Genomic DNA, 24,545 nt, shown 5'->3' with positions numbered 1-24,545 from the left:
AGAACAAATATTTGGACACACTCAAAATGTTGTAGATAATTATATATTTTGCGTATTAATGTCTTCTTTCTCTCTTTCAAAGTTTTATTTTAGTTTAAATGTCAGATTGTAAAGAATTTCATTTAAATGACCTGATGATGGAATTTATTATTCCGAAACCGGTAGTCACGAATTAGTGTTCATTAAAGTGGTATTACACTAAGTGAACGATGAATAATAAGGAAAGTGTTAGATAAATATATATTCATAACCTTATTTATAAGCTTTTTTTAAATGGCTTGACTGCATCTAGGATGATAAGGATAGGGAAGGATAATGTGAAAAATAAATCACAAATTAAATAATATATCTTCTTTTACATATCTATGTAAATAAGTAGAAATGTAAACATTGGTTGGGTCAAAATATGAACTTTTCCAAAGTTATTCACCGATTGCTTTGAAATTTGGATACTACGTTGCATTCGAATACTCACGTGTTTTTATAAAATTGACAATTCCTTATTATTTGTAAACATATTACTTATATGGCAGCGCCATCTGTTAAACATTACAGAAACACATGTAATACTAAATATTCCTGATGGCGGATAGCATGCTTCTTGGTAGCTGCTGTGCATTATTATTTTCAATGTTTTCGATTGCTATGCTGTTTCACAATTATCTTCAATAATGCTTCACAAGCATTATACAAGCATGAAATGAAGCATATTAGAAATGAGTGCTTTCTTTTCCATTTAACCGGATTGAAACACAGCAATACCTTGCCGTGCATTTGGTTGAAAATAAATTTATTTATTTAATTCCTTTAGCGATTGGCGGGAATCGAACCCACGACTTCAGTTTCGTAGTCGAGCGTCTATCCCATTACGCCACAGAGCATGACAATAAGTGAGATAATAAAATTTAAATAAACAAAAACATTTTAGCAAATTTTGGTACAGCCATTTATAAATAAATAGTTTTGATAATACAAATTATTGTATATAATTTAAGGCTAAATATAATACATAATCTAGAAACTGGGTTAGCAAATATAAACTAGTTTGAATTCGTCTAAAATCTTAACTGCTTCTCTATTTGCACTGGGAAATTCCATTAGACTAACAAATATTTGCTTTTTGAAGTACCTATTCTACTTAAATTAAATTAAATTAAAATAAAATAAATTAAGAAATTAATTATGAAAATCTCACTAAGCATATAGAATTTTGTGGTAAATATTTACTTGTATACTCAGGATTTAAAAAAAAATCACCTGTTGATGAAGCTTTTAGAAGGTGAAAATTTTTCAATGAATAAGTTTTAATTTTTTTATGCTTAAACTTTGTTATTACATTTTACAATTTAAAAAAAAATGTTTTTAACTATTATTTTTTTTAACAAGTTTCGACAAATACAACTCAGGGATGGAAAGATACAAGAAAATATACAATGTACAAGAAAGCAGAAAAGGAAAAAAATATAAAAAATGATCAAATACATTTATTTTTTATTTTTAAAGGAGCAACTCTATAGCCCCTACTTTATACGGCTTGTTTACAGATAGAATAGTAAAGATAGGGAAGGTAACTGTGAAAAATACAAGACAAACAAACTGATAAAATTTTGAATAAATATTTTTTTTTAAATTTTGTAATTGGCGGGAATTAAACTGGCGAGGCCAGTTTCGCAGTCGAGCTTCTACCCAAACACGCTACTGCGCCTGTACAAATGCGAGTAAAATGGTCCTAAAATACATGCGTAAATTATCAATTTATTATTTTGAGACTAACTGTCTCCCGATTGATGTGAAGGTTGAATTTAGTTAATTTTTTTGGGTAAAATCCAGTTTGAATAGTCCCATACAGGACACATTAATGTATATTTAAATATTTAAGTTTATAATACTATTTAACCCTTTGAGGACAAAAAAAAAATTATACTAAACACATTTTTATTTCTAGAAATCATTTACAAATAAGTGTATATTGCAACTGCAAATTTACTGAAAATTGTACACACAGATTGATACAATATTTATTCCTCAACAAAATTAAAAATACACATTGTGTGGCTGGTGGTTAGCAACAAAGACCATGTTTTATAAAATATATAAATGAAAGCATTTATTCTTGAAAATATTAGGTATTATATAACACTACTTATTTTTAGTATTATTATGACTATAACTCACCTGTCATTTTGTTTATTTCGTTCAATAACCTCACAAAATTGATAAACTAAGATACAATTAACCTATAAATATCGCAAAATTGCCACAGTAAATAGTCTGAAATAAGCTCCAAGACAATGATACCAACATGAAATCTGTACAAGCAATATTTCTGTTACATAGGCAACACATATTGCACTATTGTTTTAACTAGAAACCTGTAGGCACTTAGACAATTTATTTTAAATTTGTGGTTAGCAGCTGTAACCAGTTGTCCTAAAAGGGTTAATTACCTTTTGTTTTGCGATCCATCCTGAGCGGTGTACCAATCCATGAGCATCCTAGGTTGTTGGCGTGAAGAGTTCATCACTCCGTAGGGCTCTTCCCTCACTGGAACTCCATCCGGAGTAAGGGCGACTACATCCCTCTTGGAGCGAGCTTTAATAATAAAAAAAACGGTTATTAAAATATGATATTTATACCAACCAAAATTAGAATATTGGAAACATATCATATAACTGTCAAAAGTAAGCTGGTGAGATATTCTGTCTCGCCAAAAAAGTTCACAATGAAATAAGAACTATGAACTGTATTCAAGGAATATGTCCACCAAGGGCGTGTAGTGACTATTTAAAGAAGGGGTGTTAATAAAAAAAAAGTTTTAAGTATTCATATAAGAGGGATGAGGGATAAATGGCAGAAATAATCAAAACTCAAAGTCAGTTTTAAGACTATCAGAAAATCTACTAATGAACCAATTGACCATAAACACAAACATGGAAAACAAAAATTATAATTCGTGGAAAGTAATACAGAAAAGTAAACGTATTTGTATAGGCATATAGAGAAAAATCACCATGAAGTGCACGCACTATGAATATGACAGTTGCGATTCTAACTTCAATATGACTAAATCTCTATGTAGGTAAATAACCATCAGCGGAGAAAAGCATTCAATGTGTAATCAAATTATTAATGTTGGTAAAGTGGCATCTGTCTATTTAATGATTCTTGGTCTTCTAGGTGCGTAATGTAAAAGGATTGAGAAAGTACTCGTACATAATGTGAAAACTTGCGTAGAATTTCTCATTTGATCTTTTATCTGAGTTCCCAAAATTGGTCCCAAAGAATCTTTTGTCGCCCGAATAATTCGAAGATATTGATTTTAAAAGACATTCGACATCCAATAAGGTTTTAGGGCGAGTTCATTAAATTCTCAGAGATTTTGTTGTATAAACATTCCACCAACTTTCATTTCTTATTGGAATTTTCTATCACTGAAATTTTAGGAATTGTATCTTTCTCGTGTCCTTTTGGACGGCAAAAAGGCAATTTCAACTCGGTTTTTACGAGTATTTTTTTCTGGACTAAAAATAACAGTGGTTTGATAAAAAATATAGGAATTGAAATTGAAACACAATGACAAGGCTTCGAGGTATTCAGATTATAATAGAAAATATTATATTTCAAATATTACATACGTCAAAATAACATGGTTATTCATTTTATTTTTAATACGTGGGTGTTTCATAAACATATTATATTTCTCATCGACTAAAAATTAAATTGTTATTCCTTATTTTCTGGAGATACCGAGGGAAAAAACATAGATATAAAATATATAAAAAATATATCTAAGGGAATAACTTGAAAGAAATTTATTGCTGGTGATATTATTTACAAGATGTCATTTTTATAACAAGAACATGTTTTTCCATAATGAAGTCAATATTTCAAAGGTCGTGATATCTGAACTTCTTACTAGAGAAATGTTCGTTTTTCTCAAATGCAAAAATAAGGATTCTTGTGTCGTGAAAGGTGTAACTTAAAGAAACACAAATTGTGATTATTATCAAAAATTAAACGTATTTTATACAAATTATGTAAAATTGCAAAAAAAAACTACTTCTACGTTGCTTGTATATGCGAAAAAAAAAAAATGAATAATGATCACGTATCGTAAAATTGTTGATTAAGAAGGCTTTATTTTGATTGTTGGACTTTTATTTTAGAGATTTTGCCATATTATAATTTATTGTCAACCATTTTTGGCAGGATGTTAATAATATCGAAAAAATCTGTATTTGTTTTTACAGAATAAAAATAAATTTGAAGATATCTCCATTTCGTAATTTTCTTCCCTTTGAGATACCCTGTAAAATGTCAAATAAAACAGAAAAAATTCTTATTTGAATTATGGAAGGAATTTCATCCTAGGCCGATACAAAACATATTCCAATAATCCAATATGTAACAAAAACTTAATTTTAGATACTAGATAAAACGTTCTAGATAATATTTATAACACTAGATATTAGATAAAAGTACGATTCTAAAAATATCGTTACATAAATATATCGGATTATTTTCTAAAAATATAAATGGTTTCATTAGAAAACAGTAATAAAATGTACAAAATAAGGAATACGTGTAAAGTTTATCGATTAACGTTTGCAGTAGTTGAAATTAAATTGGCAAAGTTAGTTTTGTATTGCGTCACAACCCTTACAGTTCTATCAACAATACAAAAGTTATAAAAAAGAGATGGAAAAATATAGCCATGTGTAACCGCTATAATAATGAATTAATTTAATCAGGTATAATGAAAAGACAATGAAGAGATGAGATGTTAAAAAATAATATAAAAAGACAATGGTTCTAAAACTAACAATGAATTAGGTTATACAAACAAATGGTATTTGAAAGAGACTGGAAGAGGAGATTAATAATATCCTATTTCAGTCACTCAATAATACTAACAAGAGAAAAGGACATTACGCTCTTTGATTTTCTTTCTGTTTTTTACGGCGTACAAGCAAATACAGATTTTTATCAAAAAATGTAAAATAGTATGAAATTTACGTTTTGTGCTGAAATTTCTTGGTTTTTTCATTTCCTTTGCCTTAAAGTAGTCTTTCTCCTCCTTAGCTTCTTCACTTACTTTATCTGTATTCGATAAATATTGTATTTTCACTACACACCAGGAATGCAGATCACCCTTTGATCACCTTGGTTTTGTATAATTAGACGTCCGATATGTCGATGTGATTTTACCATTTGGATGTCGATAGGAATCAATAAAAGAGAAATGATTTTAACGTGTGAAGAGTTCACAGAAAAAGTATCCAGACTGTTATGTTTTCTAAATGTTTATTACACAATCAGAATTTTAAAGTAAATAATTGAAAAAGAAAGAGATGTATATGAAGACAAAAATATAATTAAAATTAAGTAATAATTAAATTTCATTGTTTAAATTTTTATTTCCTTTGACTAAATATACTAGCCGTGTTTTGAATTCAATTAAGGTTTATATGCGTAAAATAAAAAAAAAAATATATCACAGTGCCTTTAAGTACTTAATTAAGCACCTCAGGCTATACCAGGGTAACATAATACGAGTAAATATAATGTTATTGACACTAATGAGAATCGATACCAGGACTAGATATTGCTGATAACTATCCAAATCATTGCGCTGGAGAAGCTAATATACCTACTTATGGTCAGTGGTGCATGTCCAATGAAATGAGGTTACGGGAATCAATACATTTCCATTTCTTATTCAAAAAACTATTATGTATATATGTATATTCATTTGTATATATTTATAATTAATATATATATATATATATATATATATATATATATATATATATATATATATATATATATATATATATATATATATATATATATATGTATGTATATGTATATATATATATATATATATATATATATATATATATATATATATATATATATATATACATATATATATATATACATATATATATATATATATATATATATATATATATATATATATATATATATATATATATATATATATAAATATATAAATATATATATATATATACAGGTAGTATATAAATCTACGTTGTTCATTCTACTACAAGTTCAAAGGAAAATACGGAAGTATGCGACATTTCAGATTTATTTATATAAAAGAAGACAAGCGGGTCAAAATTGCAATGTTTCCAGACGATAGTTCAGTTAAACTAAAGAAAAGCTATCAACTAAATCAAATAATACTTAATGTAATTAAAAAATACTGTAATTTTGAATTGAACAAAACTAAAATAATGTATTGTACAATTATGCATCATGTATTATATCGTACGTTTTTGAAATATTATTTTTCAATCGGTGTTTCCAATATTTATTTCACATTTACTTTTCCTATCTTACCTGGACACAAGTCTCTGAAAACAGAGACTTAGCCGGATATTCCTTCAAAAATCTACATTATCACTATCTCTTCAGAAGGATTTTGTTTTTATTTTATTTTATTTATGGCTTTAACAATATTAACAAAAATATGTACAATAACAATTAAGAAAACACTTATAAAAATATAATAGATTTAATACAATACAAGAGATTTTCAAAACAATTCGTCACATAAACGACAGTTAAATACTAGAAAGAAATCTGGAAAGGCTTTCAGATTGGCGCAATAAAAATAAGCTCTATCTAAACTCACAAAAATGCCACATTATTTGTAAGAAATAAATAATTTTTATTTTTTTAATATTATTTATTTGCAAAGAGAATCTAAAACGATTTCAATGATTTATAGTAGATTTCTCTTTTATAGTGGAAAATGTGTAAATCAATCATTGAAATTGACATACGTCCAAGTATGTGCATACGTATATGCCGAGGAGATAGAGAAACCATAGCTTAGAGTTGTAAGGCTTGTCATTTAGGGTACATCACAGTTGTGGGGAGGGATTGACGTAAAAGGGCCACGTTGATGTGAGTCTGAGTCACTGAAGAATAATAATTTCTGATCTTCTCAGACTCATTCTATTTATATTCGACGAGAACTCGACTTTTAGATCGATTTTCACCTTTTGTATGCAAAAAAGTCTTGTGAAATTCCAAAGTATGTTCTCGCATATTATAATAAAAAAACCTTTTTCTGTATAGCGTTTATTATAAGCAGGCGCCGTGGCGTAGTTGGATAAACACTCGACTGCGAAATTGGCGTCGGGGGTTCGATTTCCGTAATTTTCAAAATAAATTCAAGATAGATTTATTTTTATTTGGTCTGGGTGTTTTAAGTGCATTTTTTACATTTATCATACCTACTCTTACTATCCTACCTGCAGACAAGCCCCTGATAGAGGCTTTGCGGGTTATTATTTTTTTAATAGGCTAACGTATCAAATACAGGATACAAGAAATTATCTTACCACTCATTAATGACATTTAGAGATGGGGGCGAGTTTTATTTTCAGCCAGATGGTGTATATTTTATTTGGAAGAACATGTGTAAATGATGTATTTTACATAAATTCGCCTGTGTTCTCAGCTTATCCCCGGTATTTTCTTATTGTTTGCTCATTATGTTGACTCAAGAATCAGGAACTCTGTACTTTTTGCCAAACGGCATAGGAAAATTAAAGTAAATATTAAGTATCACTATTTCAAGACCCAAGTAAGCGAAAGTCAAACCATGTTGATGACGTCAAGGAGATGATTCAAGCAAGTAGCTTGTTTACTAACTAGGATGCTTCACAACCAGGTCAAAATGAGAGAAGGTGCCAAAATTGTATGCTTGTATATGAAAAAAATACTCACAGTATGATTCTTTCATGTCGCCATCATCTTGTAATATCCTCATTTTCTTGATGATGGGTGGATGCGCATCAGAGTTAGAATGGCTCTTATCTTGGAGTGTAGCTTCCATCACCTCACCCAGAAAGTCAGCACGGTCGATGACCTCGGAGTCTTCTGTATTTTTGCTGGTTTCTTCACTCCATAACTTGGCGATATCGTCGTAGTCATCCTCCACTGCGAACTCTCCAGAACTTTCTGCCAGATCATCGTCTTCGAAGTCCTCATCGTCAGTCATTGGACTGTCGTAAAGGTCAATCTTCTTGGGTAATCGTTTATCGGTTTCGGCATTAACCTGCAAGAAAATATCTATCGTTAGAACATTGAACTATAAACTTGAGTAGATATTAGTTTTGTACTGATATTACTTGGTGAAACTGCATTTTACATAAAAAAACATAACCTTATAGTTTTTTCCAGTCTCATAAAATATCAACTTTATAGTAGAAAAAATTGAACAGTTGTTAGATTAACTTAAGTAGGTTACATGATTTATTGAATAGACATTAATACTGAGCACGTTCAATTTTTTGTACACAAATGTTGGGATAAACTCTACAAAGGGTTGTTATGGTTTTTATTGATATGCCAAAAGAGACAGAATTTTTTACTATGGGAATATGGAAATTGGGGTTTACACGGTTCGAATTATCATTAGTTAGTTTAAATTATTACTTTCTGATTTTTTTTATTAGATCTCAGTAATTAAGATAGAGAATTTTGATATGTAATATGACAAAATATGTAATATTTTGGGCTAGGGCTACATACCCATGGTTTCTCATTTTGGTGTACAGATTGTCTTAAAATATATGTTTATCACTGTTTTAACAGAAATAATAAATTTGAAAAATTTATATGGCGCCATATTTCAAAAATACTATCAAAAGGACGGTTCACTGTGATTGAATTGGGGAAAAAGAGATAGTGGAAATGATTTAGCAAATAAATGCGTTTTTAGTTTTTTTTCTAAAGATCATCTTACTCTCAGTATTTCTAACCACTGGTCGAAGACCATTCTCTGGTTCATGCTCCATCGAATCGCAACAGTAAAGGCACGCTCGCCAAATTTAGTGCGCTAAGATCACTGGTAAGATAATCGATCAGTTGTAGCCGATCGAAGCGTGAGACGTCTATCAACCGATTTTTCTGGAATACACAACTCGTTTACATACTCTCGAGCCATATTATGTATTGATTTAAATATGAGTAGACAGAGTTAATATTCTGGCGGTAGGTACAATTATTATTTTTTTGCAAAAGATCAAAGTTCAGTGTTTTTTAATTCACTTGTTGGTTGTCTGTAGCCGTAACATTGTAAGTAGCTTATTTTATTCCACGAATTCTGGCTTTATTCCCTTTTATCTAAAAAGAGAGAAGATTTGAAAGGCTTTTAGATTTTTACATGTATTTATTATACCTACTTCACGAAGATGCTTCGAGTTGAGTGCTTAACAGAAATAGGTTTGTTTTAACGTCACGTAAAAAAAGATACAAGGATTTGAATTTCTACTAACGACCCAGGTCCTGAGATTTATACAACGATAATGTGGTGACAGCAGCATTGTATTCAAGCTAGAAGGATATTAATGAAGTGGTTGTGCGTTGATCCAAATAGCGAGATAAGGGATAAATCTTTTTTCGAGAAAACTTCATGTTAATGGTGTCAGATTCTTAAAGCTAATCTGCTAATATTTCATAAAATGGTGTAAACTTTTAAAATGAAAGTCTCTTAAGCTTAAAAAAAAGTGTACTGTGCAGGCACACTCTAAGATTTATATGGTATGTTAATTGAATTATTAGTTTAAATAGATAAATTGTGGGTACATTTATTAAAAAATAAACTTAAAATAAAAATAAATAAATAAAAGGCTGAAAGTTCACAGGCTCTTAATGATGTCACTTGTTATTTATTGGTTGTTTATTGGGGACCGTATCCATACTGCTGTGACTCTAATGATCTCTTTTGTTGAGTTTCGGATGAGCTGCTAAAGGCTACTTAATCTATGGTGAAGGAAGTAGGTCGGGGAAGAGTTCACACGTCATGTCGTAGATACATATTTTCGAAGCTCATAAGATATATGTAGTAGAATCATAGTAGTTTAATGATATACGAGTATGTAGGTGTTCCAAATAATTGAGTAGTATGGTTGTCAATCATGGGTAGAATTGTGAATGTTGTACGTGTGTAAAGTGATCACTTAACCAGCCTATGACAAGTCATAAATACACAGACTTCCATATTCTTCTTCATCTATGCTGAAATGTTAAAATATGTAAAAATAACTCCTAAGTGGAGAAAACTCAGATTTGTGAGCAAATATTTGGACACTCAAAACGTTGTAAACATATATTCAATATTGTCGGGTTGTGGTCCCGTGGTTAGTGTCGCGGGCTCTTGAGTCAGAGTTTCTTGGTTCGAATCCACTCTACTACAATTTGATACCTATTTCAAATAATGAGCCTCTTAGGCTCACAGAAATATTGTACTATGAAATTGAAGTATTTTTTTAAATAACAAAAACACAAATATTTCTCTTTTATTATAAAAAAACATATTGAGGAAGTGGGATGCAAAAATAAAATTCTTAAATGTTCTAAAATAACTTTCAAATAAAGTGGTTTCGAGAGATTTGGAGATTTCACTGCTTGAATGTATTGTTAGAGTAATCAAATTATACTCACAGATCGAGATGAAGCTTTCTTTTATTCAGGGAAATCCTCCAACAGACGAGTTATTTATTATTCATTAGGTCCATTTACAAACCTGACATACAAATACATTTGAACCAGAGGCGAGAAAGGTACTTTTTACTGCCGGGTTCAAATAATTCTATTTCGAGATTTTCACGATGAATATTCAAGATTTTTCCTTTATTTATCAATGATCTAACCATTTTTATATGCATGGATAAAATATAAATTACTTTACCAAACTATACTTTATTTTTAATATGTTTTAAACTTTTTCATTTTCATTTAAACCCTTATCCGCATCCCAATGATGCATAGGGCACTGCATCATATAAACGCAGTGTTATCTTGATCGTAAATATATAAAGGAAAGGTTATCAGCCCTCCGCTTCAGGTACCAGTCCATGGTAATGTTAAATAAATATTACATTGTAAAAATCACTTATATTTATTTTACCCACCTTGGGAATCGAACCCGGGACCTCCAGAACGGTAGCCGAGCATACTGACCATTACACTACGGAGGAGGACAAAATAAGTATGTGTGTAAGTATGTTTTTAACAGTTAAGTTAAATCCACACACAACTTAAGTCAGTATTTTGTTCACACTAATACACAAATGAATTTAAATTCCATAAAATAATTATGTTTTTAAATATTCTTAAATGTCATCGTAGAGCAGCAATTCGCAAAATTTTTCACTAAAAAAAATAATTGATTAAAAGTTAATCACTGATATTCCTTGGTGGAATTACATTCGGATACACACATAACTATTAAAAACTTCCTTTCTACCTGCAAAAAACTTCCTTGCAGGTAATTAAGGAAAAAATATTAACCATTTTCAAAAATTGTGGTTCTCAAAGTGTGCTCCCTGGTGCCTTAGGGCAAAAGTGCAAATAAAATTTGATTCCTTTTTCAAAGCAGAATTACCGAAGGCAAGCGCAAATCAAACAGCAACGTAACTTCACAACTTATTCAGAATTTTGTTTGTTGTTTGTATTTTTAATTTATATCAAAATACAGTGTCGATATTTAAAAAAATGTTTTATTTTAAATATATTTTTACATAACGGACCTTCTGCTTTAACAAACACTCCCCCCCCCCCAAATAGTCCGCTTTATCGAGGTTTCATTATATTTACATTCTCGGAATAATATCCTTTGGTAATGTATTCATTTATACTAATGAAAACTAGAAGCTTATGTATGATTATAATTATCTCGATCGATTTGATCTCCTATTCCGAGCGACACCTAAAACCCACCGACCTTCAGGACACACTGAAGCGTGAGATAATAATGTTATATTATGTTATTGTTTTGCTTGCTGACCCGTGATCAGATTTGATATTCATTACCAAATATGGTTTAGACTGGTTCAAGTTATCAATATAGCAAGGTTACAGGACCTAATCGTAATGGAGTGTTTAAAGACCCATAACTGGGTCATTACCGTTGTAGAATGGAAGAGATTATTGCTGAAAAATCCTTATATATATATATATATATATACATATATATATATATATATATATATATATATATATATATATATATATATATATATATATATATATATATATATATATATATATATATATATCTATGTTATATTTTGCTTTCAGGTATGAAATAATAAACTCAAATGTGTTGCTCTGTAATCAAAGATTGTTATGATATTAGTTTTAAAATATATCTCATATCATAGTTTTGGTATTAAACAATTATTTGTATTATACCAAAAATCACCTGTAATTAAAGAAACGACAGTTAAAGTTTATTTTTTTAACAAAAAAATTATTAAATTATTTAAATTAAGCTTCCATAATATTTTCTTTTCCAAACTCCAATGCTTTTTTTAAATTTACTAACCATGTTTGTATTAAACACAATATCGGTTCCAATTGTATATTAGTAATCTGTATATTTATCGCTAATTAATTTAATGAAAAGTTTAAAAATGCTTCCAATTTGTTAGAAAATATAATTTGTACTTGTTTTATCTTTGTAAAACATAATTATTACAATTTCTCTCTAATTTACGTTATAAGGAATGGGGTCGCGAGGGTTCAGTAAAGCATGATTGCTTGTTACGATAATTTACGAAATACGAAATTATACCTGAAGACAAAGGTTAAGTATTTCGCTTCAAATGACAATTTTCTTTGGAAAATTAAATGAAAAAAATATTTTCGTTTTATTAGTAAATACTCAGGCGAAAATAAAGTTCATAAAACCATATAATGTACTAACGATTGCGTTGCAAAGACGGCATCACTATCTATAAAAATATATTTTTAAGGGATAAAATTGCCAACCTTATATAAGTCAAGTATGGATAATTTTAACATTACTTGCATTCTGAAAAAAACCTGTTTATTATTTGGAATATTAAATTATTGGCGTAGGGTTTCAAGATGCCGAAGTCGTTACCAGATGTAAATTAAAATAAATAATACATATATCCATTTTACATATCTACACAAATGTGGCGTTCGGAATCCAGCCCATGGGAAAAGTACATATTACAAACGTTTTAACTACGTGGTTTAAATTGCTTAAGCATTAGTTCTAGATGTTTATTTGTAACGATTTTCACATTTTAAAAACAATCGTTGATCAATATTGTAAGAAAATTTACGTTGCCGAATTTTTATTTATTTATTTTCTACCGAAGAAAGTCAAATTTATTCAAACTACGTTTGTGTATTTGAAATCGACGTCTAGAAGCTTGATTCTGAAGTTTTTATTTCTTTGTTTAACTTGCTAAGAAGTTTAATAAATAAACAAAGAAGCAATTTCTTTCAACGAACGAAATTAATATTTTATGTTTGTTGATAAGATTTTTTTATTTACTTTTTAATTACTTACTTCTGGAAAATTATAATTACATCGGGATTTTGAAACAGTTCTACTATTAGTTAGCCTCCGTAGTGTCATGGTTAGCACGCTCGGCTACCGTTCTGGAGGTCCCGGGTTTGATTCCCAGGGGGGGAGTCAAATAAATGTAAGTGATTTTTTCACTCTAATATTTATTCAATATTACCCTGGACTGGTACCTGAAGCGGAGGGCTGATCACCTTTCCTTCGTGTGGTAACAATCAAGATAACACTGTGTTTGTTTAATGCAGTGCCCTATGCACCATTGGGGTGCGGATAAGGGTTTGAATTGAATATTCTATTTAAGCAGTTAGGAGTTAATTTCACCGATTTTAAATGATACAAATATTTGTTTTTTTTCATAATGGACGTAAGGTTAACGATTTTGATACTTGAGTTAGAAACGAAAACAAAGGGTTATAAATTCCATTGAAATATAGGTAAATTAAACGTGCCTATATTCGGGAAAAGGCAAAAATCCATTTTATGTTTTATTGATAACATTAATATCCTGACAATATGGATTGTCAAACTGGTACCAAAATGTCAAGGTCGTTATATGGTAAATACATTTGGACCAAAACGTCAGAAATTTCTTGTAGCCCGTAGTGACCTAGATTTCATTATTTTTTCCCACGGAGCTGTCCTGCAATGATCTTTCTGTATAAAAATGCTTTAAAATCGACTCAATATAATATAAAATAATACTAAATTGGATTAATTTTATAATTTATTATTTTATTACACCGAAAGCGTCTCTGATATAAGCCTCTCAATACGATTACTTTTAGGGTCAGAAATTTGGTAACTAAATATACCATATTTATGTAGTTTTTTCGAATAAAACGTCCATTCTTGTTCACAAATCTGAGCCTTTCTGCTGAGATTTAGTATGTTAATGTCAATGTTTTTGTCTAAGAAGAGAAAAAACTATTGTTGATAAACTGTGTTTCGTATCCGCACGTTATATGTACATATAATACATTACAGACTATTTTATGAACAGAAAATCACATACCATCAATGCCATTACGTGAGCTTTGTCGCTAGATTAATCAAATAGCTAACACGCAATTACATTCATAAATAACAATATTAAAAACACATGGAGGAACAATCACAAATTCCATACATATATTAAAATCATTAAAAAAACATTTAAAGCCGCGACAGAATTTAATTCAATGTACATAACAGAATGCTTACGCCTCATTCCATTTCTAATTATTATTGGTACCGTAGAACGGGGCTACTTGAACTTTGATGTGATACTTCAGCCTAGTACAATGTTTAATAATTTAGATCTGTATTTGGTCTACAATAATGAACGTATCGACATGATTCATTGTTTTCCTGACAGGTGACACTTATTGTCACGATACGTTTATTATTGTAGACCAAATACAGATTTTTTTTTTAGTACTGGGCTCAAGTAACGCATTAAAGTTCAAGTAGCCCCGTTCTACGGTTCATATTATTGAAGGACTGTAATTAACATTATTAGTTAACGATCACGTCAAAACAACTTAAAGAAAAAACACACATTATGATTTTTTGTGATTTTTAAAACACAATATATGATAAAATTTTACGATTTAAATATTTTTTTAGAATTCAGCTTACAATCAAACCCTTTAATGTAATTAAGAAGGGTTATGGTTCAAGTTTCTATGTTGGAATCCATTCTGTGATCTATTCTCGAATGCATGTAGCTTAAGTTTACTCGAAAATAGTTTGAAATTGAAATACATTGTATGGATTATATTATAAGAAAACAGTTTTTAAACGAACAAACAAAAAAATAGGTAATAAACAGAGATAAATGAATCTCAAAAGACAGATTGAATGAATACACATAAAACTATACACCAAACTTAGATACTTCAGGTATTTTTAAATACATCATTATTAAATTGACAACCACTTTACTAAAAATAATATACGAATATTATAATTTTTTTAAAATTACATTGTTCTAGTGTTTTTAAAAAAAATGGAGTTGGTCCAGAATACCTTCAAATGGTGAAAAATCATCAAATTAATAAATTAAGAAGAAATTAATCACATCATGACAGAATGAATTCAATAACAAAGTTGGATTGATAAAAAATAATATTTACGACGTATACTTCGTCATTGTTCACAATATTTTACGTAAAAACATTCACGTATAAATGGCCTTTTTTCTCATTTTGAAAGCTTTCTCAAATATTGCCAAATGTCACAGAGAACAAAGGACTATTGTATACGAAAACACATTTCAATAGTACAGCTTCGAGATGAATTTTATTTTGCGTTGTTATTTAATAAATATTTCGAATAAAAGTTAACAAAATATGTACGTATACGTGTGCGCTCTACATTCAAAGTCGAAAAAACCTTCTGAAAAGGCGAGCAGTGCTGGGAAAATATTCATTAATTAACGTAAAAGGTTTCCATTTTAATGACAAATACTAGGAAAAACAAGTTAATTTTTGTTTATAATATCTTCAATTATCCAGATTTTACAATGATTAAAGAAAACACTTGTTTTTTACCACTTGAGTTTTATTAAAGACTACATGTTTCAGAAGTTAAACTTCCATCAATCAGGTCTGTATAATAACATATAATAAGTTATTATACAGACCTCAATGATGGAAGTTTAACTTCTGAAACATGTAGTCTTTAATAAAAAGTGGTAAAAAACAAGTGTTTTCTTTAATCATTGTAACATGTCTTACCACAATGTTAATGCCGAAACAATAAATAAAATATCCAGATTTTAATTGTAGACATTAAAAAAAATATGAATGTGATAATTTGCACAAAGCGAATTGCATCTACCGTTGTTTACGTACGAGACACATTTTTGGTTATATGTGTTTTTCTATCTTAGTTTGGGAGGCAAGAAGAGTGTAACTCAGGACAACATTATATGTCTTAGAAGTATTCAAAATTTAGCAGCTTCAAAAATAACAACAGGTTTGAAGCGAAAAATATTAATTGATTTTTAAATTAAAAAAATATTTTAATATTGAATCTATTTGAAAATCAAATAAAAATTATTAATACCAAATATAAACATATACTTACAATGATTAAAGAAAACACTTCGTTTTTTACCACTTGAGTTTTATTATAGACTACATGTTTCAGAAGTTAAACTTCCATCATTCAGGTCTGTATTATACAGACCTGAATGATGGAAGTTTAACTTCTGAAACATGTAGTCTATAATAAAACTCAAGTGGTAAAAAACGAAGTGTTTTCTTTAATCATTGTAACATGTCTTACCACAAAGTTAATGCCGAAACAATAAATATAATAAACATATACTTGTTATTACTTGTTGATTGCGATTTCAAATTATAAACAAAACACTTGTTTTTTACCATTTGAGTATTATATTGTTACAATTAATTTTGGAAGCTACAGATGCTTCCATCTACGGGTTTTAATATACGTATAACAGTTTTATATTAAAAAACGTAGATAAAAGCATCTGTAGCTTCCAAAACAAGCTATAAATAAAAATATAACACTCAAGTGGTAACAAGCAAAGGTTTTACTTATAATTTAATCATGCGTTACCACAAAGTGAATGCCAAAACAATAAGTAACATGATTATGATTTGTATTGATTACTCGGATTTTTCCTTATCCGGACTTCTTTTATCTCCAATAAGTCGGGATATGCGAGGTACTACTGTATTTAAAATCGTTTTTAGTATATTTGTTAGTCAGTCCATAAATAAATAAAAATTGATATTTATTCTTCGTTTGCGACTTTTGTACGTCATGTATAAGAATTCCTACCACCTTGTGAATTGCGTATCACCTAAATAAATACAGCTAAAAAATACGAATGTAAATTTTGTGAACTAATTAATCTTCCCGGAGAGGAGAGAAATCATAGAAGTGAATAAATAAATGCAAAATAAGTATTAAGGTAATTTACCCACGAAATTAATTAACGTAAAATGTTTACAAAAATTAATGATAAGGTTTCATGTAAACCAAACTTTGATATAGAATACGGGTGGAAAATGGGTTTTTATGAAGAAAATAAAATTATTTTTTAAATATAAAATTCTATATTCTTCATCAAAATATACTTTTTCCGTTCATCGTGAACAGTAAAAATAATATCACCGATGTTTGCTATAACCCAAAAATTTTAATGTTGTCTTTATTTATTATATATATATATATATATATATATATATATATATATATATATATATATATATATATATATATATATATATATATATATATATATATATATATATATATATATATATATATATATATATATATATATATATATATATATATATATATATATATATATATGTATATATATATGTATAAATATATATATATATATATATATATATATATATATATATATATATATATATATATATATATATATATATATATATATATATATATATATATATATATATATATATATATATATATATATATATATATATATATATATGTATATATATACGCATATACCTGTGTATTCAATATTTAAATCTACTATACTCAGTATCTGAAATCGTTTTTCAAATTGTTTCAATTAAGGGGTTTATCGGAGCATGTATTTTCAGCAAACAAAACTAAATTGAGTTTCCTGGAAAATTTTCCTAAGAGTAGTTAATAATTTTAATTGCCTTCCGACAGTCTTTACTGATTTAATATCCGAGTCGGGTAATACAATAGTTACATAAGCAACTTACGTTTCTGTTTTTAAGGTTCAGAAAGCTTGACTTCAAGAGCTTTTTGTTACTTTTTGTTTATGTAATAATATTAAAGATAAATAGATTTTTGTTTTAAAAGTACCTACAGTAAAACTTCGATATAATGGACCTCTATTTAACTAACTTCGGATATAACGCACAAAGAATACTGTCAATAAGTATTAACGCATTTTCGTTATTTTTATTTCTTTTTCAAAGCAAGATTACAGAAGCAAGCGTGTTGATATCAAACAGCAACTTCACTTAACGATGAGTCTCCGAAGACCGTGAATAGAATTTTGTTGTATTGATTATTTTTATATAAATACAGTATTTATGTTTTTTTTTAATCATTCATTTGAAACATATTTTTATATAATGGACTTTCATCTTTAACGGACACCCTTCCCCAAATAAGTCCGTTATATCGAGGTTTGACCGTACCTTTATAATATCGTAGATGATACAAATATCTTTTTGTCAAATTTATATAATATATTCATATAATATAATATATGAAAATTGGTTCCAGATAAATAAAATAAATCCCCATTGTACGCCATAAGCTTCCTTAATTCACACAGGTACCTGAACTCAAGTTCTCGAAAGGATTATAATTGGGTACTAAACATATTATTTCGCTCATACTTCAACATAAAAGATCCCTTGTTTTCATTTGAACTACGTAATTACCTTTACAAACAATAAACTCATATCTCAAAGGGTTTAAGACGTATCTTTCACAATTATATTATTTACCTTACGGAAATAATAGAAATACTCATTAATTAATATTTTTATTACAAAATTACGTACTATCAACTCATTTTTAATCTTAATGAACGTATTGTAGTTTTTAAGTTATTAAACATATTTCACCAAAAAGTGAAGTTTATAATAACATAAAAATAACATTTGCATTATTAAATTTAAATTTTGTACTGACATTTCTTGGTGGAACTGCAATTTATAGAGTAAAATAACAACTTTATAGTTTTTTTCACGTAATTTTTATTTGACCAGCAACCGTTTTTCGTCGTAACCGACATCAGACTGTTGATGTCAGTTACGACGAAACCCAAACGCTGGTCAAATAAAATTAATGTGGAAAAAACTACATAGATGTTATTTTATTGTATTTTCAGAATTGACATAAACTTCAAAACATCACTTCGTAGGAATACAAAAAAGTACTAAAAATACTTTTAGCCAATTGCAAATTGAAGTGCTAAGGATAACTGACACCTCAAAGCCCTGTTCACTATTTCACGTAAACATTTATTTGTCAGCAAAAAAGCTCCGTTCAAAGTGTATTTGCAAACAGTCGATCAAAAATAATATTTCGTCGACGATCTAGAGTGCGGTTAGATGTTTCAGCGCAATACAAAAGATTTTTCATGCGGTATGATGACAGTGGATGAAATATGGATATATCGCTATTCTCAAATAATCAAATTGACAGTAGCTGAGTAAACAGTAACAGGCAAGACGCCTTATGCGACCAAATGCGTAAAAGTCACCTTCAAGCTTTTGGCTTTCTTATTTTGGGACACGCACGGTATGTTGTAATTCGATTACCCTGTAAAAATTATTTTACTTTTAATAACGATATTATATGTAAGACGGCGTGTAAGAATATTCTTTGAACGTGTATGAAGGTTTAATTTATCACAAAAAATTAATGTAGTTTTGAAAAATGAGCAGAGGAAGACCGAGAAAAACTTGGCACGATCTATATGCTAAATACTTGAAAGCGGTCAGGTTAGGAGTCGAAATAATCGGTGGGTATGTATGAGGAGATGCATGAACGTGGAAGAGGCAAAGAATGTTTGCAAAAACAGAGTAGGGTGGCGTTCTATTCTCTCTGCCTGCCCTTTCGAGGAAGCGGTGTGATGGTAGGTTAGTTAGTTAGCTTCCGCCACATTCCCAGATCCGGTTCCAAAAAAATGAGTAGTGTGGTTGCTAATTATGGGTAGAATAGTGAATGTTACACTATGTATAGCAAGATGGTCCTTTAACCAGCCTGTGACGGGTCATAAGCCCTGTAAATACCTAGACTTTCATATTTTTAATTTATGTTGAGATATCTGCTATTGTTGTGTAAGATAAATATATTAAGGTTTTTTCCAGTACCAGATTTCACACAAATATTACATACTTTCATTGTTTATTTTGAGTTGTACTACTGAAATGACAAAATTATAATAAATTGAAGCATCATTATATATTTTTTGTGAAATATGAATTGAAATGAAACCATTTTATTATGACTTTCATTGTACGGTATAAAGGAATTATATTAACTTTATTCCATTAGTCTTTTGCTGTAAGAGTCGATTTTCATTAATAGTTGCCAATTTTCATAAATCATCTGTCGTAAGAGCGTCGATTGGATTAATAATTCAGAATGCGCGCGACGCTAAAACGGAAAATAAAATCTGCGATGGGTTAATCCATTTCAACTTACGTATTATTTGTATGGTATAAATAGAAAGGTACAAAGTACGTTCTGCCAGGCAACTATAGGACTCAACAGGTAAAATCGATGACGCCTGCGCAAATCGATACAAGAAAACCACCTGACGAGTCCATGATAAGGGGAGGCTTCAATGGTCGATCAGTGTAAATACGAGAAGGACCGAATAGGAAAATAATTTGAGATTTGTTTAATATGATTTCACTATTTCGACAAATATTTTTTTAAATTTCATTTTTAATATTTTAAGCACAAAAAAAGACAATTATTGGGCACCATACAAAATAAATATTTAAGTGACTTCAACAAACAAATAATATAAAATAATATATTTTAAAAGGGTGATACGTCTAAAACGTCTTATTTGGAAACACGCGCAGTTTCAATTCATTTTTTTTATATTCATTCATTTTCACCATCGTATTCTCCGATCTTCTTATTAAAATAATTAACTTTTTCAATCAAGATTTTGATTAATATCGCAACAAAAGTGAAGTCTGTTTGAGGTGGAAACAAAGAAGTCCTGAAGACATTTAAAATGCTGACGATCTGTCATAGATGGTTAAATTGATCACTTTATACACTGTGTAACATTCACAATTTTACCCAAGATTGATAACAAAATTAATCAACATTCGGAACGTATATTTTATGTTTCAATTGAAGAATGGTACGAGTAGAGTGTGTCAAAAAATATATACTAGATTGAAAAATAATTTTGATTCCCTTGGAGATCGAACTCGGGAACTCAAACACGGTAGCCAAACGCGCTAATTATTACACAAAAGAGGCGAACGATAACATAAATATGATTTTTGTTTGTCTTGATTCTTCAATCCTAATGTCAAGTTCACTGAGCTAACCAGTCATGATGACATGCAATTTATCAATAGGTAATAACTAAGTGGTTTTTTCTAGTATTTTTTTTCTCTCAGAGTAATGAACCAATCATTATATAAACAAAATTGACTTACACTGATTGATCTCTGAAGCCTTTAACGAAAAAGTTTTATTTACATATTCAAGTACACAATTGAAATAGTTTAATTTAAAAATAAGCAGTAATAAGAAATTTTATGTTAAATATTTATATTTTAGTTTATCCTCGTTGAAATACCAAAATTCAATGAGATACCAAGGATCGTAGATTCAAGCAGCATCTAGCGTTGGAACAAAGAAAGCTTTACGTATTTTTAGAGCTTCATATCTCTTCCAGCGAAGGGATGTGGTGCTTTTGCATTTCTTATAGATGGCGTAGCATTTTTTTTGACACGAAACAATTCAGTACACACAAAACGTCTTAAAAAGAAGGTTTTGAAATGAAAATTATTGTATAATAACATAATGAGAAACGATAACTAAGTTTGAATAACCATTTTTGAAGTTCATTTGCTTAGAATACTTTGAAATTATATGGCTACATTCAACTATTTTAACACAAAAAAACCTCCATTCTAAAATTAGTATTAAAATTGCGTTGTCTTTTTGGTGTAGATATTCTTTTTTCTCGTTTTTTTCTTTCGGTAATTTTTTTTTAACAAAAACATCCTGATAAACGTGTCGAAAATCGTAAAGCTAAAGGTCCGGACGATACTTAACTAGCGCATTTGTAACACTATCCCTTGATATCACATTAAAAAATCCTATGCAGAACACACATTTATGCATTAAGTATCTTTTCCAACAATTTAACCAACGATGGAATGAATCGAATGAAAATAAACAACTAATTCATTTTAATCAGTCATCAGCATATTTTACATTATGCTAAAAGTTTTTCTAATAAATGAAATTGAATTACTTAATTGAGTATTTTATGAGTAATCTAAAACGAAATTATTCGTAAAAATAGGTTGATATTCGAATAATAAGTTCGAATGATTTAAACACAAAGAAATATATAGCTCAAATTTAAAGTTTCATATAAATCATAGAGAATTTTTAAAGGGTCTTTTTGGCTGATGATGCAATAATATTGAGTGTGTTTTTTGGTGGGAGGTCTTTATAAGGCGAAATAATTAATTATTTGAAATTATGATTTGAATATGAACTTTTTGATTCCCAAAATCATTTGGCAAATCCCATTATTAAGTATAAAACCAGCCGACACCAAAAATGTCTTCTTTTTAACGAATTATTTATAGACTTCTAGTAAAGTAGAGAGCAGAGAAAAAAAATTGTAGGTATGCAGTTTTAGTTTTCTTAGAAGATCAGAAGACTCCTGCATAATATTAATGTAAGTAAAAGACCACGAATGCAGTACAGTAGTTTGACGATTCTACAAATATGTTTTGATTATCCTTAATTCGAGTTGACAGGGGAACGTGAGTAAATGAAATTAACGATGTGTAACGCATGTTACACGAAGTCATTAAAGGCCGGTGGTCAGTGGTGGGTGGTGGGCGTCACACGTTTTGTTAATTAATGTAATAAAATTAATCAAGAGAAAGAATTTTACTGATGGCGCGTTACACTGTTTATTACTGACCTATCTTTATCTACCGGTAGATCGACTGCCAGAAAATTTTGATGATTACTGTTTTTTTTTTAAATTTAAGTTTTACTTGGTGAATACTGCTATCTCTAAATATCTATTAAGACACGTGTTTCGATGCAATACGCATTATTTTCATATGGTTTTTCACGCGTGTCACAATAGATTTTAAGAAATAGTGTTGTTTACTAAGTAGAACTAGAATTAAAAATGGATAGACATTTCCACAAAGTGACTGCCGAATCAATAAATGCAAGTACATATATTTATTATTAACTAAAAATAATGATCAACCCCAAATAAAAACTCTTTATGCTACATGATGTAAAATTCTACATTATCGAAATATTTATTTACCCTGATAATTCGAAGGTATTACATATTATTGGATTAGAAAGAAAAATGTTTAAATAGATAATAAAATATAAATATAACTTTAATTTAATGTTTAATTTTAAATTTTGAGGAATAAAAACACTTAAGTTCGTTATTGTAAACACAACTAGTTTCGAGACTATAAATATTCTCAACAGGTGAAAAACAAACTAGCAAGTATTAATTTGGGTACGAATAAAACTTGATGGGGTAATAACTGGAGGGGTTGGTAAGTGGGTGGTGTTTGGATAGACGGAACGTGATAAATAAAGGAAACTAAGGATTTTAAGCAAAGAGTCACAAGCACTTAAATAAGTACATCCAGTCACATTAAAGGCCAAGTTATTCATAACTATTTTAATATTCTAGAAATACAAATAAAACATTAATTTGATAATCATCTGTGTGAACCTACAATGGATATCGAAAAATATCCCGGTAGCCATTTTTTTACTATCCGAAACTCTGAAATTCCAAAAATCAAAATCAATGAAAAAAATTTCAAATTTCTAAATCCAAGATAAGTTTTTATTTACAGGCGAGTGGTATTAACTCATATCAAAATAATATGTATTATCCAAATCTCAAATCCTAAAGAACTTAGAAATAATTAGATAAAATAACACCGATAAAAATAAATAATTTTATATTCGAAGGAATGAGAATCAATAAAGTATCTACTGCAATGAAAAGCTACTATTATAGATTTATTTTATGATGTCAATACGGAAAAAAGTTATGAAAAGAAAGTTCTATTTTTATACAAGGCGACCTCTTACAGTCTGAGAAAAAAATAGGTGAAGATGTTTTTTATTCACTCATAAATTAAAAATTTAAATATGCACTTCACTGCGCCATGAGATATACTTTAAAATCCTAGGTTTATTTTAGCAAAAACAAGATGAAAATTATGTTGTCATTCAAACATAAAGCAGCACAGCTTGTTGAACATACGAGTTTAATTTTTAGTATCATTTAAATGTTTTTTTTTGGATTTTGTCGTTTAAAATACTATGAAGTAAAAAATGAAGGAAGTAAAGTGGGCATGATAATAAAAACGACTAAAAATAAATGAAAAGGTGGTTT

General features: G+C 28.9%; 1 protein-coding gene across 1 annotated transcript in view; it reads right to left on the bottom strand.

Moving 5' to 3' along the window:
• egr (TNF superfamily member 12 eiger) overlaps positions 1 to 24,545 on the bottom strand; it is an 89,127-nt gene that overhangs the window by 18,565 nt on the left and 46,017 nt on the right. The window contains exons 2-3 of the mRNA XM_088270822.1: positions 7,765 to 8,095; positions 2,448 to 2,592 (exon numbers count right to left, since the gene is read on the bottom strand). Coding sequence (XP_088126948.1) covers positions 2,448 to 2,592; positions 7,765 to 8,095 — 476 coding nt within the window. The remainder of the gene's footprint in view (positions 1 to 2,447; positions 2,593 to 7,764; positions 8,096 to 24,545) is intronic.

The sequence above is a fragment of the Brachycentrus maculatus genome, unplaced genomic scaffold (genome assembly GCF_059751285.1).
Source record: "Brachycentrus maculatus isolate JH-2025_06_01 unplaced genomic scaffold, ASM5975128v1 h1tg000396l, whole genome shotgun sequence".
Classification (NCBI taxonomy): domain Eukaryota; kingdom Metazoa; phylum Arthropoda; class Insecta; order Trichoptera; family Brachycentridae; genus Brachycentrus; species Brachycentrus maculatus.
Note: the sequence above shows the minus strand (reverse complement) of the source record. Positions and strands in the feature narration are given on the sequence as shown.